Genomic DNA, 18789 nt, shown 5'->3' with positions numbered 1-18789 from the left:
ACACACACACACACACACACACACACACACACTCTCTCTCTCTCTCTCTCTCTCTATTCGTTTTCTACATGAAATTTACAGCCCTGCCTTTACTGTCCTGCCTCACTGATTAATTTCCTTTGTGCCGTTGTCAGTTGGGCCCATTTCCTGGGATGATTTACACATTTTGACACATGGAACTCTAACCAAAGGCTTAATGAAGTAAAAGGATTTTGACATTGACTAATTATAGTTTTGAAAGTAGAGGATGAGACAAGAAAAAAAGAAAGAGAAAAAACAAACAAACTCAAGTCTGTTCAGTGGATTTGTCATTTGTACTAAGGTCACTGTGGTGTGATTTTGTTATATATTAACATTAAAGGACACCTTAACAGCATGCAGAGAAAGCCTGGAAAATCCTTGCAAACCATTCTCCCACCTTTGGAGAGACTCTGATGAGTGTTTTCAGTAGCAGCAGTTCTAACGCCAGATGGTCACTGCTAGAAAAACTCAAGTGGGAGAGAATTAATGATGCCAAGAACCCATTTAGTCATTTCAGGGCTTCCTGTCACAATGCCAAAATTAACCAACTACTAACACCCAACAAAGTTTTTATAGTAATTCCTTTGGTTTCCTATATGAAAATGATATTCTTGCTTTAATGATCCTCCAGTATACGCTGCAGGGCCCCCAGCAGAAGGTTAGGGTTAAGGTGAGGGTTGCCACTGAAAGAGTCACCACCTTTAAAAGTTCATATGTCATGTTTATTGTCTGGAAAAAAAGGCACTCACTACATTTAAAGTGATCCAGTTAAATAAAACTGTCCTTAATAAACGATGATGATGGTTAAAGGACGAATAATAATCAGCGTGAGAGGGTTTGATGGAAGCAGATTTGGAACTGCATGCAACGCACGCAATTTACACATTTCAGACTTCTGTACAGTTCAGAGTTTCTATTGTCTGTTTGCAAAGCAAGAAGAACCTTTAAAATATTCTTTAAAAAACGAGAAAATGTATACAGTATTTAAAAAAATCATGACACAAATGTCTTTTGTTCATATTTTACAAATAAATTGAAATGTCCACTCAAGTGCTCCACCAGTGTAAAAAAGGGAATAAACACAGATGCAAACATGCTCCATGAGTACAAAAAAAAACTTAGCATCAAATGCATGATTTCAAAAGCCACTTTCAAAATCTGAAGACATTGGTGACACAGGTGTTTTCAACATTATTGACAATCTCATGGCCAAAGGTGGTCAAACGTGTGAGTCGGGTTGGTGTTGATTCACAGCAAATAAAAAAGGTACTAAAATATTTTTTTCCATGAATAAGACCGGAACCCTTTAAAAAAAAAAGAAATGAAAAAAAGAAGCTCATTTGAAGCCTTGATCGGGTCTGGTTGTGATTGGAATAACCATGCACGACAAGTAGTTATGTAGCTCTTTGTATAGTTTTTGCCCACAGATGACATTTTCAAAGTCAGACGAAGTGGAGGAATAACTCTACATGTCAGCTGGTCAGACGCTCATACTGTCTATTAATCCAGCAGAAACACAGCCCCGCCCTCCTCTCATCAAACTTGGAAGTCCCTCTGTGACGGGTGCTAAAAATAGATGACAACGCACAGATCGATAATGTTTTAAATGATGGATGACATTAAACCACCTCTTGGAGAGTCCGGCCCATATCGCTGATGAATTAGATTCAACATCAGCGGACAGCTGTTGCCATGGCATCCTGTAGAAAGTCTGAACGTCGCTCATTCTGTAGCAACATCTGACATGAGGTATTTAGCTACAGACCCTGTATGTCTCCCCCATTCATACGTTTTTGGCAACGCATTTTCTTTTCCATGGCTTATGGCACGATGACTTGAATTTCCTCGGAGCAGATCCAACCGACGCATCGGAAACAGGAAGGCACATTTCTGGAGGGCCCCACGGCAATTCCGTCGCTCAGAGCAAACCCGCTCCATTCACTTAAAGATGATCGGGTCGGCCTCAAAGTAGCAGAGGACCGGTGGAAGATGGCGGTGACGCGTCAGGACAAACTTCCAGTATTCTCATCACTCTCCCGGAGTCAAATTTTTAGCAATCAAGTGTCCTGTGCAGATGGTGGAGTTGTGTTTCCACTGAACAGTTCAGGTCGGATCAGTGAGCAAGAGTATTTACGTATATATGCAGTTTCAAAGCAGGAACCGTACCAAAATAACTGATCCGTACTGTCCTTCTCTTTGGCACCATTCCACAAGGAAACCACGATGAGGAGATGGAAAAAATCAATCCGAGAGAGAAGTAATGATTCTCTGGACTCACCACAGTGAGGAGCATTGAAGACTTATTGTTTTTCAGGTTATAAAGTCGATGCGTGGCAGCATGTTTTTCGTCATTTAAGTTATTGATGAGTTACACTGCAACAAGGCTGCGACAAGGTCACTGCACTCATGAAGCCGAAGCAGATGTTACATCGAAACATTGGACGAATTTCACAAGATCTGGGCGCACAAGATCCACGGTAGCATGTTGTGCAGGTCTAAACTGGACTGCTTACTGGAAATAGGGCATACATCTGGACCAGAAACACCTGGGATGGGTTGTTTTTTCATTTCAGGATGTCTCTCCTCTGTCTCTACCAGTTAATAGCTACTCTTTTTCAATATCTTTGGCCAGCGCTGGGGTCAGCCCATTCAGCTTGCTGCGGTCCCTCGAGTGCTGCGACAGATTTGTCAGGCTGGTGTTTCCCTCTTTCCTCTCTTCTTTCTCCTCATTTTCCTCCTCTTCCGCTCTCTGTTCCCCCAGCATGACGCTGCAGTTAATGCCTACGCTCGCCCGCCGGACGTCTTCGGGGATGTTCCTGCGCATTTCGCTGTTCTTGTTGCGTCTGGCCAGCTTGTTGAGGGAACCGAATCTCATGTTGAAGAGGTTGTCCTCTGAGGACGAGGCTGTCTGCGGGCTCTCCTCGCTCCCCGGGTGGTTGTACTGCTCGCAGGCGCCCTTCAGCTTCAGGTTGTTGAGCTTGGTGTCGATGCTCTCCTGGGAGGAGGTCTTGAAGCGGTTAGCGTCCAGGCTAGCAAACAGAGCCCGCTTCTCTGGGGAGAGCATATCCAGGGAGTGAGCTCGCTGCTCCAGGCCCAGCTGACGGCGTTCCATGCTGCGGATGGTCGCGGCTCGCTGGAGCTTGTCGAGGACTTCGACGCTCAGACGCCGCCGTGTTTCACGCAGCTCCGCCCGCACGTTGGCTTTCCATTCAGCTGCATGGGCTTTAAACTCTCCAACCTGCAATGAGAACAGCATGGGGGAATTAAAGGGAGTAAACTGGCAGGAACCTGCTTATAAACCTGGAAACATCTCCTCGTTGATAGTAACCAGGGTGAGGAGGTATAAAACCTGAAGAATACCGTCACACTTGTGTGCCCAGATTAAATGACAACAGCTACAGCCACGTTTCTCCTCACGGGTTGTGATCTTCACCAGGCCATTCTGGCCATTACCACCCACTCAACCATTGCTGATGGCATCATAAACCACTGCATCATCAATAACCCACCCCCACCCCATCATTGTGGGTTTTTTTTTAGATCAGACCAGCTCCCGCAGCTCTGACAGGTAATTTCAGATCTTTTCTCATGTCATGCGGCAGCGCACGCTTCCAAATGTTTGGATCTATTTCTTGAGTGGATGTGCTCTGTCTGCAGGAAGGATATTTTTCCCCCTCCACATGTCAGAAGCCAGGGTTAGAATATGAAACGCTACACTAAAGACACATTTAGATGCCTTTAACTGGGGGAAAATATGTCAAGCAACCTGCTTCAGAAGCTTACAATAAGATCAAAGCAGCGGCAGAGTGACCTTTTATTGTGTGCCTCTCTGATTCAATACCGAGCGGTGTAATTAAATGAGGCCCACCTCCTCTTTGGTCTTTTTAGACAGCACTCGAAGCCAGTCTCCAATCATGCTGAGGACGGCTGCAAAGTACGCCAAACCCACCAGGATCCAGAACCACACCAGAGGCTTGTACCAGTTCATGTACTCGATCCTCCTGTTTCCCCCTGAAAGTGCAGGAGAGCCTTCATTCAGTCTGAGAAGAAGGAGGACAAAAGAATGGGATTTCGCCGGAGGAAGACTGCACCTGCCACATAGTCTCCGATGCCCACGGTGGTGAGCGTGATCACAACAAAGTAGATGGCCTCCAGGGCGGTCCAGCCCTCAATGTGTTTGAAGATGACAGCAGGAATGGTGACAAAGACGATGCAGCCGGCCAGGATGAAGAGGATCGTGGACGTGACTCTGATTTTAGTCTGGCTGATTTGCCTGTGTTTTTGCTGATTCAAGTAGAGAAACGGAGTTACAGCAACAATAAAACAACGTAGTTGCAAGTTAAAGTGCACAATGCTGCTGAATAAATGACTAAAACCAAACAAACTCACTCTGAAAATCTTCTCAACTCTCAGAATGCTCTTCACAAAGATGGTTCCCAGCTGGTCACCGATCCCCGCCAGCAGAAAGCCAAAGAGCGGGATGCCAAAAATGGCATAAAGAATGCAGAAGATCTTTCCGCCCTCCGTTCTTGGCGCTATGTTTCCATAACCTGTTGCAAGGAGATTAACAGAAAAGACTGTGAGGCTGGGGCGTGGGTGAGTGTGTGGGGGTGGGGGGGTTATTAGGTGTAAGATGAGAAGCAGAAGACAGTCAAGACTTTCTTATGCAACATAATCAATTGATTTGGTTATGTAATACTTCCTGCAGGAGTCTGCAGTACATAAGCTCTAAGAGCAACACTAATTAGGTTTCCTTCACAGCTAATTCTGTTAACTGGTGTCCTGGAGGTGTGGACAGAATGAATGAATCAGGGGACAGAGACTGATCGGGAACATAATAATCAAGGTCACAGTCAGTTACATCTGCATGTGAAGTAAAAGAAAATAATAATATAATGTATTAATAACAACAGAACCCTAATGAACACATAGTAGTTAAGTAGAATAAAAGTAAACTTGTGGTGTGGTCTAAAAATGTCACCTATGGTTGTGATGACGGTCCCGGCGAAGAAAAAGGCGCTGCCCACATCCCAGTAGCTGGAGTTGTAGTAGGAGTCTCTGCTGGGGCTAACTCCAGCGCTCATGGCGTCCATGGCGTGCTGGAAAGACCAAAACGTGTCAGTTACCGCCACGGACGGCAGCACTCAAGGTCAGCTGATGGCACCGCAACAAACGCACGTGTCCGTGTGGATTTGGGGAGAGTGAGCGCGTCAGCCGACCCCCTGCCAATGTTTAAGGGGAGCTGTGTACGGGAGTGTGTTATGTGATTGTGCAACCCTCCTGAGACAACGCGTGAGGACGGCACAACACTCTCAGATCCACGTGAAGGGTCACGCAACCTGATAAATGAGGAGGAAATTTCAGCATCGCCTGTCACTATGTCTCTAGTCGGATGCATTGGGAGCTGCACGCTGGAGGCAGAGGTATGGATCACACGTGCGCAAACATCTGCCGGGACACGAGTGTAAATTATTCAGTGTTTGCGGTCTGTTTCAGAGTTCACACTGATTTACAGCTTTCTGGCCGTTTCATTTTCTCTCTTCTCTGTCCTGCAGCTTCCCTTTGTCTCAGCGTGCTGCTGTTGTGGGACGACATGAAGAAGAGCCGACCTTCCGACTCCGCTGCATCGTTCCTCTCGCTGATCGGTTTCGGCGGGTAGCGGAGATTCCCCCCTATCGGCTATGAAACCTGCTGTTTGTCTTCCTCCGCGTTGCAGTAGGTTGAGTATTGGTCCCAGTGTCATTATTCTGGTGACCCTGCCTTCCTGGTCATGGCCCCGTTCAAACCAAACTGTAAGTAAGTGAGCTCACGTGAGAGGTGGAACTAATGAAGTATTTACCAACTCCAGTGACACACATTCCAAAGGAGTGCAGAGCCTCCTCACGCATGGCTGCACATGCCTACTCACAAAAGAACATGTCATGACCTCAGCTCCACTGCAGCCCTGGTAATCAGTCCAGTACGGGTATCTAAAATTAGCCTTTTGTATTCATGTAATTTTATAAAGGTTTCAGCAGATGCTGAAACTTTGAAGGGGCCAGAATCAAAGTGGTAATTATAAAATAAACCCCAAATAACCCACTTTTGGAGTCTGGGGAGAGCTAAAAATAGCTCTCAAATGTTACTGAATACTTTATAAGATGGTCTATTTTTGTCTCTCCTCTTCCTCACAGCCAAGTTCACGCTGCATTATAAATGTGGAAAATCCTCCTTCTGCACATGCACAACGGAGGCACGAGGATAATGACTTTCATTTGCGCTGCGCCCCAGTAATTACAAAGTCTTCAGCGGTTTTTGTTTCTTGCCCAGCTTTTCTCTCATTTTGACGGCTGCCGCAGCCCCGCAGGCACCGCTGCTTCTTGCTAATGGCTGTTTTCATTTTCTACACCACAGGTTCATTAGAGAATGGTGCAGATCTTCATCCACCCTGCGTGTCATTGTGGCCCACAGCGGGCGACCCGGTGCTGATCCTGCCAGCGGGTGTGAGTCACACTTTCCCTTGGAGCTGAAGACGAGTGCTGAACCTTCACCGTGTATCCACCAGCATTTCAACTGTCACTGGACAAGTACTTAACTGCACTCAGATCAGGTCCAATAGGAAGCCTTGCTGTATCTTTAACTAAAGTTTTCCTTGTTGAAACTCACACAGGGAGGGCTGTATTAAAGGTGCAGTATGCTGCACTGCACCTCTGTAAGACACTTCCAAAGAATATGTAATGTCAATATATAAATAAATGATGTCAGTGATTCATCTTCACACAGCAGTAAAAATAGCCGCAGTTCATAATTATGTAACTGAGGCTCTAAAAAGTTTCTGCAACTCAACCTGAATTTAAATACAGGTAGCAAAGCTTTGTAAGCGGGTGACTCAACAATAAATTGGTCCTGAATGGTGTCGATAACGACGCAGATTCACATTGTGACAGCGTGAGTCACCCCAGTGAAGCTGAGAAAGTTCATTAGAGTCGCTGTTTTCGTGAGTGCACAGTGGGTAGATGGACAGGACACGCGAGGAGGTCACAACACACATACCTGCGTGGGCACGCCACTCCCCAAGGCTGCCATTTTTCTGTCAGTTCCTCGACCAAAGTGTGAGTCACCACTGCTCTGTTGCCAGAGAGGATCTTTGTGTGTGCGTTGGCACAGACAGACCAATAATGGAACCCATTAAAACCCATTAAAAGATCAAACAAACCTTGTAAGTCTTTCAGTCATTGTGAGGCATCAGAGCGCCATTTCTACAAATAAATAAAAATGTTTGATATATATTTTAATATCAGTAATCTATCACTAAATAGGAAATCATCATCAAATCTGATTTAAAAAAATGAAATAGACTAATTCGATTCATAAATGTAAGCGTTGAAAACAAAACTTAAAAACACGGCACAGATCCGAACAACACTGTACGTCCCAATATTCAGGATTCCTTTTCATGTGCTGCGCTTGTGAATCTTGTGCAGTTGTATGGACAGATAAGCTGTCAGTGGCTGGTGCGACGCGCCGGCGTTGCCAACATCATTTCATGCTACTGAATCTGGATGTTTGTCTTAGTCGGTTTCGTCTGTGATTCAGCTGCTGCTGCAGCAGGAGGTCTGCGACTGTGCAATGAATAATTGATTCCCTCTGGACTTCAGTCACATCACATATTTTCCTTAGAAAATACTAGAAACTACTTATTGATTTCCACCCCCCCTCATTTTTTTCATTAGAAAGGCTTTTGGGACTGAAGGGCTAAAGAGAAGACAATTCTCTTAGACAAGAGCTACAGAACAAAGGTGGGTGTGGAGAGGAACCACTGGACAGATACGCCTCCCATGTCAGATGGAACCGTTCTAGCAGAAAGTGGAGCACGGCAAATTGCTTGCCTTATGGGTTACTTGAAGTTGAGAGAAGCAGGGGGATTCTAGGGATGATGTGAATCATTTACTCGTCTCGTGCGACAGGACAGCGTAAGAAAAAGAGTGCATTTTTACAAATGGATGTTATTTTTGAACATGGGGTGTTGTCGTGTGCTGAAATCCTGCTGAAATCCTGTTGAGATACTGCTGAAATACTGCTTCAGTAGGGCTCAAAACGATGATGACGCTGATAATCTCTTAATAGAAAACAAATACGTGATTCCTCTATTCCTGCCTCTGCTTTCAAGAGCACTTCAACTTTGCTGGTAAAACATAGAAAAATCTGTAAATGGGACGCTCTTCATTGTATTTTAATGCCCACAGTTTGATTAAAACAGTTCTTTTCAAAGTCATTTGCAGCTGCCGCCAACATCTCTTCAGTTTTGACAGACAATCTTGACTCCAAATGTTTCGTGCTGGTGTAGCTGCAGGCTAGTTTCCTTATTTAAAATGTGTGGGAGTTGGTAAAGCTTCACTGTGGAATTTGATACAGCAGCACTGAATGTATTATTGAGAGTACAGTACTCCGATACGCATTTGTTATCAGATATTTGTTTATTTCACCCATTGAGCTGTTACATGTTGGGGAATCAGTTTGCTGAATGTCTCTTTTAATAAGCAAGCATAGCCAGTAAAGGTCAACCATTATTCTACATAAGGAGAAAAATGTTTATCACAAAGACAGTTATCTGCCCTTTTCTCCCAGATTTATGAATCACGTTATGTAACTTGGAAATCTGCGCTATAAGGTTTGCCAATGCGTTAGTGTCACTGGGAATTATGGGTATGTCTGCGGTGACCCTGAAGGTACCCTTCCTGCTAAAGGATGGAGCTCTTCCTGAGTCTGCTGCTGACATTTATTCATCAAGTGTCAACGACCAGGGGGGGAGAGAGCAGGGGGCGTATCATCCGATGGAGCTCTACTCATTATAAACCACGTTTTAATGATTAATCATCGCAGGAATCAGCCATGGCTTATGGATTATAATACTATAATTGCGCCCATTTCACCTGCTCATCAAGCAGTAATACAAGAGCATTTTATTAGGTAATAGTAATAAGTGAGAAGAGATTATAAGTTGTTTTTCTAACCTTTTGTTGCCAATCAGTTAAATAACGGTTAATACAACAACTGTCAGGCGGAGTGATACGGTCTGTAAAACGTCCCTCTCGTCTAATCAACATACTTGGCTGGAACTAACACACATTTGTGCAGAGGACATAAATAAAAAGTAGGGTTCGACTATAATGGTGCAGGATGAGCAGAGCAAAGGGAACCGAAGTGTAAGTTGCAGGAACTGTAGTGCATTACAGTGACCCCGACCAGTGAATAGAAACTGATGAGGAGAAAACACACAACCAGTATGAGAAAATGTGTATGAATATCCAGTTAGGGTCAGGGTTGGGGTTTTCCATGTGGCCTGAATTCAAAGTTCTGACCTGTTTAGACTGCTCCATGTGTGGGAACTACTGTAACTTTCTTAATGAGGTGACATTTAAAACCTGCTGTCATGTGAGAATCCTGGTTCCATTCAGTGATGAGGCTCATTTACTATTGGGGGACCTCTAAACTTCAGTCATTATTTTGAGGGAAATCAACAAAAAGTCTTGTAACACATCTAGTTTGACACTAAAAATAAATATATATCAAATGTATTCCTGTTATTTACTTTGCTGGACCGATCCAATCACGCGACCTTGTAACATATAGCTTTTCACATGTTAAGCTGAATGTGTGTCAGCAATGCGTGTTTAGAAATGTAAGACATGACGCTCACGTGACTTCCATTGTAACTTTTCAGACTGTTAACCCTGACATCACCTTCCCTTTTTACTACTGCAGTTCTTTTCAAAATATGCAAATGTTTGTGTCAATGAATGTTTTCTGTCACGGAGGTCGAAGAGAACACTCGGCTTAAGAAATTTTATAGAACCGCGGCTATTATGCTAATGAATACAGAGGGTAAAGATTCCATTTGCTTAAAGGCTCTCTGTTCATGAAAGGACGCAGCGTTCACCTTTGCTGGAGATTATCTGTCGAGCAAATGAAACCAGGAACAAATTAGCCTGAGAGACACTAACGATCCCTGATAACAATCATCATCTACTGCTGTTTTAAAGGTCAATGATCTGCCTCTCCTTTATCGGATCTCAATAAACCCTTAACATTTACATTTAATTTTCTCATCGCCAGATTACAAATTAATTTCTTGCCCAACAAACTCTGTGTTTATGCCGCTCACCTTGATTAGCACCTCCAGCTCATCGGGAGTGACGCAGGGGTGTTTCTTCAGGAACAGAGCCTTCTCGTGGGTGATCGTGGTCTTCTGGCTGCTCTCAAATTGCTGCTCCAGTGCGCTGAAGGCCAGACCTCCGCAAACCAGGTAGAGCAGGACCACGATGAACACGGCCAGCACCGTCTTCCACTTCATCACCGAGTGGAGCGCCGTGGCCGAGCCGTCGCAGTTGGTGTCCATGCTGGCCACCACGCTGGCAGAGCGGGAGGAGATGGACAACCGTGGCAGCGGGCAGTGACCGTTGGCCTTCAGGTCGCAGCCCATGGGGTTCTGCATGGTCACCAGGCTGGCCTGGACCAGGCTGGATTTTACCATGCCGGGCTGGGCCTTTTTGGGAGGTACCAAGTTGGTCTGGACTGCCACTGTGGGGGGGAGAGGGAGAGGAAGTTCAGTGGACAAACATTGAGGTCACTGGTCTAATTTACACAACATGAAGTAACAGTACACAGAAGTGTCCTTGGTGGGTCTGACAACCTTTAATGATCCGCACGATGCATTAAAGGTGAATCAGAGAGGAGAGCATCGACTAATGTCTGTTGTTTAACCAGTGGAAGCAGAGCAGTGGCGAGGAGCAAATGTTAGCCAACTGACTCAATGACTAATGCGCAAAAGCCAGGAGGAATGAAAAATCTGGAGAAACATCCTGAATGAGGGGAAATAATCAGTCGGTTGCTTGAAATCTGTTCTGTCTATTGAGAAAACACAAGATGTAATACTAGCTAGAGCTTCAATGTGTTGCTCTAAGTGACGGTGAAGAAAGATTCCATTTTTTCTACTGGAGATTTAACAACAGGTAAGTGGCTCTTTGGTTGGGGGCTTTATATAAATGCATGTGTGCAGCAGCAGGTCAACGAAGTGGTAGGAGAAAGCTGTCATTTTTAAATTCCCTTAATGTGTAAAAACATCATATGAGCTATTTTGAGCCGAGGGTTTCACCCCTGATGCCCCGGCCTCTCTCTGAGATTGGATGCTGTGCCTCGGAGCCATGGGTGGAGCCTGTTATCTGCAATGATGCAACCCAGGAAGGTAGGAATAAGAAATTGATTCACTTTAAGGGAAGCACTCTGTTGTCTAATGGGATACTTATGGGATATGCTAGGTAAAACGCGCACACTCAAACACACTCACGCCCAGCCCTGATGAGTCAAGGACATCCAGGAAGTGTCTCATCCTCTGGTGCAGAAATTACGAATCTTGTTATCCTTAATCCACGCGTGGCGAATCAATAACAGCAAAGTGGTGTCACCAGTTTTGGAAGGTTCAAAACTGCCACTGCAAATTTACAGGACATGCCTTCCAGGTCAATGTCTGTGGTTATTTTTAGATCATCAGAGGAACTGTTGGAAAATTAGGACCGAGAGGTGAAGCGGGAGAAAGGCGACCCACCCTGGATCTCCATCCCATTAGATGGATTCCTGCACACATTAATGGTCTTACACCTCAACATGTGAGCAGTCACTTACATAAGATGTAGCTCTGATGCAGCGTCTCTTCTACATGTTGGAGAGTCAAAAACGACATGCAAAAGCGTCAGATTTCAGGCGCCGCTGAAGCTCTTTTTCAAGCCGTTGAAGTTGGTTCATATTGATTTTTGCAAATTAGATAAGGAAGAGCGATGGTTTTTATTTGATACTATCTGACACTCTGTTTCATGGGCCTCACTTTCTGTCGAGAGCAAGTCAGAAAGAAGAGGACATGTTTACTGGCAGTCCATCAGAGGATGTTCCATCATTTAGCCTCACAGAACATGATGATAGTTCTGATTTGGAGCACTGCAGATTGTAAATTACTACAGTATCTCAGGATTTCTCTGTGCTTATCATGTGAACAGGATTATTTCCCCGTGAATAATTCCCCCACTGATGAACAAAATTAAAAAAAAAAAAAAAGAATCCTCACATAGTAAACAACAGTGTGGATTTTGAGTTGGCTCGGGTCAGCCTTCTGGCTCAGTTAGTCCCTGTGGTACGAGACAGGTTGTAGGCGTTTATATCACCAGCTGAGCCTCAAAATAGACTGAACATTGCAAAGCATCCGCTGACAACAGATTTCAAAATTAAACGTCATTTGAGAATGTTAAGATGTACCAGTAGATTTACTATTAACCGGAAACGACAGAATAAAGACTTAAAGACATTCCGACGTTTGGATGATGGTGCTTGTCTCTCCTTAGAAAGTTTATTTCCAAATCCAAAAAAACTAACTGATGAAATCGGACATCTTTCGAAACAGTTCTGGTGCTTTTATTTTATTGATCGTTTTCCGGTTCTATGCGGCTCATTTGCGTAACTTTTACTGGTGCAGCACTCCCGTACAGAGCTCACAACTGGAGGATGAAGAATAAAAGAAATAACCTCAACCGCTTTCAACAAGCTCGGGCTCATTTTAACAGACCAGAAAATGCGAATAAAAACGATAAAAGGTGACCTGACTAAAACTGTACAAAAACACATCATAAAAACCCGAGTAACAACACAACATCGTAATTTTCCCCCAGTATTTTAAATGAGTTTGTTGGTCTTCATTGAAAATAAACACAAACGCATGTAACAAAAATGAAGTATTATCTACTAACCTTGATCCGGGTCCCAGTTAACTTGTTTCCGCGGGTTTTCTATTGGAAATTTCATTATTATTTTATGTTATTTTATTTTTTTGTTCAATCAAATCCTGGAGGAATCAGTTATGAGCGGTGGCAAAATTTTGCAATATCACGGTGATCTTTTCTCCCACATCTTCGGAGCATCATGAGTTCGTGAATGTGGGTGTAAACTGAGGAATAAACGCGTCCAAAAACCGCATTGTCTGTCCCCGCCGTGCCCCCTCCTTTTTTTCCTCTCCGCCTCGCTTGGACGTGCGGTGTTTCCCCTCACACACGGAGACTTATGAGCCCGTCAGCGAGCTGCGCCACAGCACACCTCATCTCTCACACAAACGCACGCACACACCCAGGTGTTGCGGTTCCGAAACGCAGCCAGAGTGCGACCGAACTTTGCTGCGTTATGCATCCAGAAAATTCGGGGAAGGACGCGCTCCTCCCATAAATTCCCAAAACGCACCGCTGCACCTGCGATTCCTTCTAACTCCCCGAAATGAATCACGTCTTTGCAGCAGCTCCTCTGGTTCCCACGTAAAAATTAAATCAAATCATACTTACTGGTGGTTTTTCCCCCAAATACAGGTGTTATCCTATTCCCTCATCGTTTGGTAACCGGCGAGCAGGCACATGGCGCAGGGCGGTATAATCAGGGATGTACACCAAATCAGCAGCAGACTTGAGGCATTACATCATTCACATGTATGAGGAAGAGTGCATTATTTATGAAGAAGTTGTTGCCGCTACCAGCAGCTTTATCACCGGCGATAAAGCTCAGCTGAAGATGACCGTCACAGGCTGTCGCCGCAGCCACGATTTGGCTCCAATTTGTCTATTTTATTATTCTGCAGAGCAGATGGCTGCAGGCTGCTCGGTGCCTTTTGGTTTTCTGCTCCTGCAGCCATACGACATGGTTGCAAGTTTCAGGGGTTCAGGGGCTGTATGTTGGTTCAAAGTATGATATCATACTTTCCAGCATTTATTCATTCTCTTTAATGTTAATAAAAGGACCAGGATATATGTCAGCCAATACCTGCAACAATGGTTACGAACCATTTTAGTTTATCATACTGACTCTACTCAGAAATGGCTGTGCTTTATAGTCCAATGCAAAGGTGGAAACACTAAAAAAAACCAGGTTACTTATTAATTGCATTAGACGAGGTTTGAATGCATAAGCAAAAGTCCAAGAAATATGAATGATTCAGCAGAAGGACCAAAAAAAAAAAAAAAACCCCAAAAACCCCACTTTATTGACCTCACTGGACAGTAAAATTATAGATATAAACATATTATATTATCGAAAATGGGAAGGTGTCAGCCAGTCAAAGAGAGAATATCAGGGCAATAAGGAAAACAATAACCTGTTACTACTCTAACAGGATAGATTAAATTTGTAGAAACTATTTCAACTAACTTATTACGGCCAAACTAGCAAATGATGTGGGGATCAAAAGGTCCAACAACTAAAGCAAGAACATTATGGGATCCATTTTGTGATGAGAGAAATGTTTACATTTGATTTAAAAATCAAATGTGCTGCGTGCTCTGTGCTCTTTCTGGATCCGTTTCCCATACATGTCAGTTTTCCCACATAATAATCGACCGAATCAGTGATATTTAGCTTAGTAAGTGGTGGACATGTTTCCAAATGTGAGCATGAAGTTTCCAATGTATGCAAGCTCTGATAAACAACGACATCATGTTTATATGTTGTATGTTTATGTTTAAGATGCTTGCTTTGTTCGGTGCTGCTGTTTCTTACACGATCTGCGAGAACATAATAAATTAAAAACAAGTGTGCTGGAAGGTTGGGGCGTGTTCTTCCTTACGCAAGTGCGTGATGACGTAGGCCAGCATAGCAACCAGCATGGCGACAGAGAAGCTTTGACTTCATATACCCATTTGCTTACAGCTTAGCATTAGTTTGGCGTTTCGTCTGGTAAAATGTTTTCAGTCGAGTTTGATGCCGTGCCTGAATGCATCCGGGTTTCGCCGACCCTTCTCTTGATTATAGTTGATTGAGAAATGGGATACGATAACATGGAGTCAAGACCAGGTGAGCTAATGCACTTAACGACGTAGCTGTTAGCATTAGCCAATACCACGGCGCTGGCTACTGCTAACAGCTACATCGCCAACAGCCCTTCGTTAGAAATCAAATAGTGCTTAAACCAAGCCCTATTTCTGGTAAATCCATCCTGATTGCTGCATCCGACTGGAGGGAACAGCAGGTCATTGAACGTATTGATGGATCAGATTAGCAGGATCCAGGATGGACTACCCTTTGCGATACTATAAAGAAGCGTTCATTTGTCTTTAAAATGGTCAAGAGTCGTATTTATTTATTCATAACACTCCGATCATGACCAATAGGCTTACTCGAGACCATTTGTGTTACCAATAGTTCTATTTTATATTTCGACAGCTGCTGACTGGTTGTAGATGATCGATACAAGTGACATAGAAGCCAGTCGCAATATTGTGTATATACTGTATATATATACATATTTAAATCAAAGCTCCTTTAATTGTTGAAAGGTCAAGTGACCATTTGCTCTTCAGACTTCTTTGATCTTATTTCTGCTCTGCGCTCCTATTTTAAATTATGAAGCTCCGCTAGCTTAATATGGGTAATTTGGGTTTTACCAAATGTACAACTGTCAATCTACAACAATACAACTGATCATAACTTTGAAATTTGTAAATATCCTTGATAATTATTGTGTTAATGATAAGCGGTCAATTGCATTAATTTAAAGGAGTGGTATTTCCTGGTTGATGCTCTTTCATTTATTGCAGGGAGTGTATCATCTGGACAGAGGTCCAGTTCTGCCGCGAGAGGACGGAACCTCAAAAGTAGCCGTAAGTATGAGAGATGCTCTTCTTGCAGCTGAAGAAGTAGTTTACTAGAAGAAACGTCTCTTCCATGGTGGTACGTTCACGTGGTAAAGTCTCCATGCATCGTTGTTATTTTAGCCTTTTGCCCTGGCTCGTCCAGCAAGATGGCGCAGTCCCTCCTGAAAGACCACATGGTGTCTCATTACAAAAAGATTTATTCAGCAAAAGGTAAGATATTTGCACTCAAAAGATATATTCTGTACAGCATTTACTGTATTTTATCTTAGTACATGTATGAAAGCATACTTTTTTCATAAGAATTACGTGCGATCATTTTTCTTGCCAGCTGCTGTTGATACCTCACTTCCCAAGAGCTTAATACACAGTGTGAAGTGTAAGTAACTCAGATCTGACTTTAAAAGTGCAGTTTTCAACCAGCAACAGTGGCAGTTTGTGTTGGTGCAAATATTGGGGCATTCTTTCTTATGATTAAATGTACAATGCAGAGAAATAATGTGTGTAACTTCAATTACTGCCTGGTTTTACCATTTTTTTCCTGAATCAGTATGGAACAAAATTTCTACTGTTTAAACAGCTCTTGTCCTTATGTTTTTGTTGTGGTTTCAGACAACGACCAAATTCGACGAAAGCAGTTAAATAAAGACGGTCGTCCGCAGTCGGCCCCCTCTGTCTCACCGAGGAGCAGCAGGGCATCCCTCTACACCCCCCCGGTAAGGACAAGGTAGACGGAGTCATTGTTTGATGACGTCAGTAACGTATATTCATGTTGTGTGTTTTCAGAGTCCATTATATGTCCAGTCTGAAGACCGCCCCTACCTTTCCTCAAGGAACTCCCTCTATAGCTCAAACTTTGGCACCTCCTTTCATGCTAATGACATAGTTTACACGCATCATAAAGCTGGTTCGCAGAACTTGTTACATACTGGGGCATCGGACGCCAAGTACCAGAGATCAGGGCCCTACAAGGCCTCCCAGAACACTGATCGGAAGACCTACGGTGGAGACCTGCTCAAGAAACATTCTCAGCACTTTACTCAGGACAAACCTTTCACCCCGAAGACCCTGAAGTCAGATAAGAGTTCCTACTTGTCCAAGTATCGCTATTACAGAGCCCCTCTAAAGAAGCAATCTCTGGCAAAAGTGATGCATCAGGAGAAAGATAACGGAAGGTACGGACCAAATACCTCACTGGCAGTGACTGGTGTAACATGCAGCAGCCGTAAATAATATAGAATTTAAACTTGTTCTGTCTGTACGCAGCACAAAAAGCAGGAAAGTATCAGATGCCCCATCTCAGGTGATTCTGATTTGTGCTCAAATGTGTCTCACTGGCTTTGGTCAGCAGCTTTAGTGATGATGAATATGTGTTTTTAAATGTGTTCTGCTTCTTAGGGATTGAGTCCAGAGCCGGAGTGGTGTGAGGATGAGTTCAGCAGCTCGTACTCCCCCGAAACCAGCCACCAGAGTCCAGCAACCAAGGGCGGGGGCCGTCTTTTATTTAACTCCCCGCCCAGGTAAAATACGCAAAATCAATTCATCTGTTACATTTAGAGGTTTAGTAGGGTTTTTTTTTATGAAGGATTTGTGGGTTTTCTTTAGGTCTTATCCCATTAACAAGGAATCTTCCATCCTTTCACGTATATTTGCAGAGTAAGTTCTTGTAGATTCAGCTGTTGTAGCGTGAAGTTATTGTGAGACATTTCTGCTCGTCTCATTTACAGGGAAGAAGAGATAATGTACCTCAAGTTAATTTCTGCTGTAACAGAAGATATCTTATCCAGGGGTCACATCTCTGACAGGTTTGGCTTTTATTTTTTTTTCTCCTCTTGCTTCGATAAAAATGAGTCATTTTGGCTTTTTCTTTTCTAGGATCCTGACCCTGGTGATGCAGCGACATATCGACATGAATCGGCATCACCTTGAGGAAGTTAGTCTTTAACTTTGTGCAGAATTTTAACGTTGTTGTCCAGACCCGGTCAGCTCCTCCTCTGACGTCATGTTTCATTTTAGGATAAAATGCGCCACCTAATGGAGCTTCTGCGCAAAGAATTTCAAAGCCCAACAGACGTGTCCAGCTGCAGTGCAGGCCCCGAAAAAAACGGAAACGGACTCTTTGAAGCATTCCATTCACATCTGGAATTGAGGGGGGAAGAACTTAAAGAAAAGGATGACCTGCTCTGTTATGTGTCCTTCAATGGCTCCTCTGATTCACCCAATCACACACCAGGAGGTCCTCTTGTGTCCACGCCAGCGTGCTCTCCCAAGGGAAATACCTCCCCATTTGTAATTAATGAAGATAAGCAAGAGAAAGACACTCTGGATTCTCAGTGCGGTGATAGTGTTGCCATTAACACAGAAAGTGACGAGGTGGACGCCCATCAGAGCGAAATGGTCTCAAAGGCAACAGACGAAATCAGCAGTGAAATCCCAGAATATAGTTCCAAAGTGTTGAACCAGGACGAAAGCATGGGCTGCTGTGATGAACAGACTGATGATTTGAGAGGTCTGGAGGGACAGTTCTCTGAATCGCTTCACGTGTCCAGTAACACGGCCGTTACTGAGCAACACTCAGAGGGTTCTTCCTCTGACGGTGAGTTCTGACTCAAGGTTTAGCTTTTCATTTCCACCGAAAGGGTAAATAAGGAGTTGAATTTTCCAAAAGTATGATTTTATAATGTTTGCTTTAGTCATTGTTTTTACTTTTCTGTAAATGCACAATAAAGTTTTTTGTTTTTAATGATCACAATCATCTGTATTACCTAGTGTAAGCCCCCCAAATGCTATATGCAGTCAGCGTGATGAGTGATTTAGTTTCAGGTTGGATTATTTCAGTGCGTTGGATTTAACATGCCTTTAGCATGTAGCTTTTAGCGGTTGACCATCACCAGTGTCTCTGCAGCTGCAATAAAGTCTCTCTAACTTCGCTTGGGTTTCCTGTAGCTCTTTTGTATTTATTTATTTTTAAATCCAATCTTAAATCTTGATAGCTGTTGTAATGAGCTGCATTATTGCACAACATCGTGTGCTGTTTCCAGCTGTCGGCCCTTGAACAAGCTAACCAGATGAGCAGCAGGCAGCTGTCCAGTTTCTGGCATTTTCGCCATTCGGCATT

General features: G+C 43.7%; 2 protein-coding genes across 7 annotated transcripts; one reads left to right on the top strand and one right to left on the bottom strand.

Moving 5' to 3' along the window:
- Positions 1-734: 734 nt before the first annotated feature.
- On the bottom strand, positions 735-13694 carry kcnk10b (potassium channel, subfamily K, member 10b). Of its 2 annotated transcripts, none has more exons than XM_029832964.1 (7): positions 13377-13694; positions 10166-10581; positions 5003-5120; positions 4411-4571; positions 4113-4305; positions 3890-4032; positions 735-3259 (listed from the first exon to the last, which is right to left on the bottom strand). In XM_029832964.1, coding segments are annotated over exons 1-7 (1665 nt in total). In that variant the 5' UTR covers positions 13378-13694; the 3' UTR covers positions 735-2626. The 2 variants fall into 2 exon arrangements, with proteins under 2 accessions (XP_029688824.1, XP_029688823.1); XM_029832963.1 differs by lacking the exon at positions 13377-13694 and adding an exon at positions 12795-13301.
- A 978-nt stretch (positions 13695-14672) lies between these two features.
- spata7 (spermatogenesis associated 7) lies at positions 14673-18601 on the top strand. 5 transcript variants are annotated; one of them, XM_011618513.2, is made up of 12 exons: positions 14673-14874; positions 15618-15680; positions 15795-15884; positions 16003-16050; positions 16284-16387; positions 16458-16846; positions 16938-16974; positions 17070-17191; positions 17277-17327; positions 17399-17476; positions 17547-17604; positions 17688-18601. In XM_011618513.2, exons 1-12 carry the CDS (start codon positions 14844-14846, stop codon positions 18276-18278), a joined length of 1662 nt encoding a protein of 553 aa, XP_011616815.2. In that variant the 5' UTR covers positions 14673-14843; the 3' UTR covers positions 18279-18601. The 5 variants fall into 5 exon arrangements, with proteins under 5 accessions (XP_011616815.2, XP_029686372.1, XP_029686375.1 ...); XM_011618535.2 differs by lacking the exon at positions 14673-14874 and adding an exon at positions 14895-15005; XM_011618528.2 differs by lacking the exon at positions 14673-14874 and adding an exon at positions 14946-15049.
- Positions 18602-18789: the final 188 nt, after the last annotated feature.

This window comes from Takifugu rubripes, chromosome 2 (genome assembly GCF_901000725.2).
Source record: "Takifugu rubripes chromosome 2, fTakRub1.2, whole genome shotgun sequence".
Taxonomy (NCBI): domain Eukaryota; kingdom Metazoa; phylum Chordata; class Actinopteri; order Tetraodontiformes; family Tetraodontidae; genus Takifugu; species Takifugu rubripes.
This window is presented reverse-complemented; position numbering and strand designations above follow the sequence as displayed.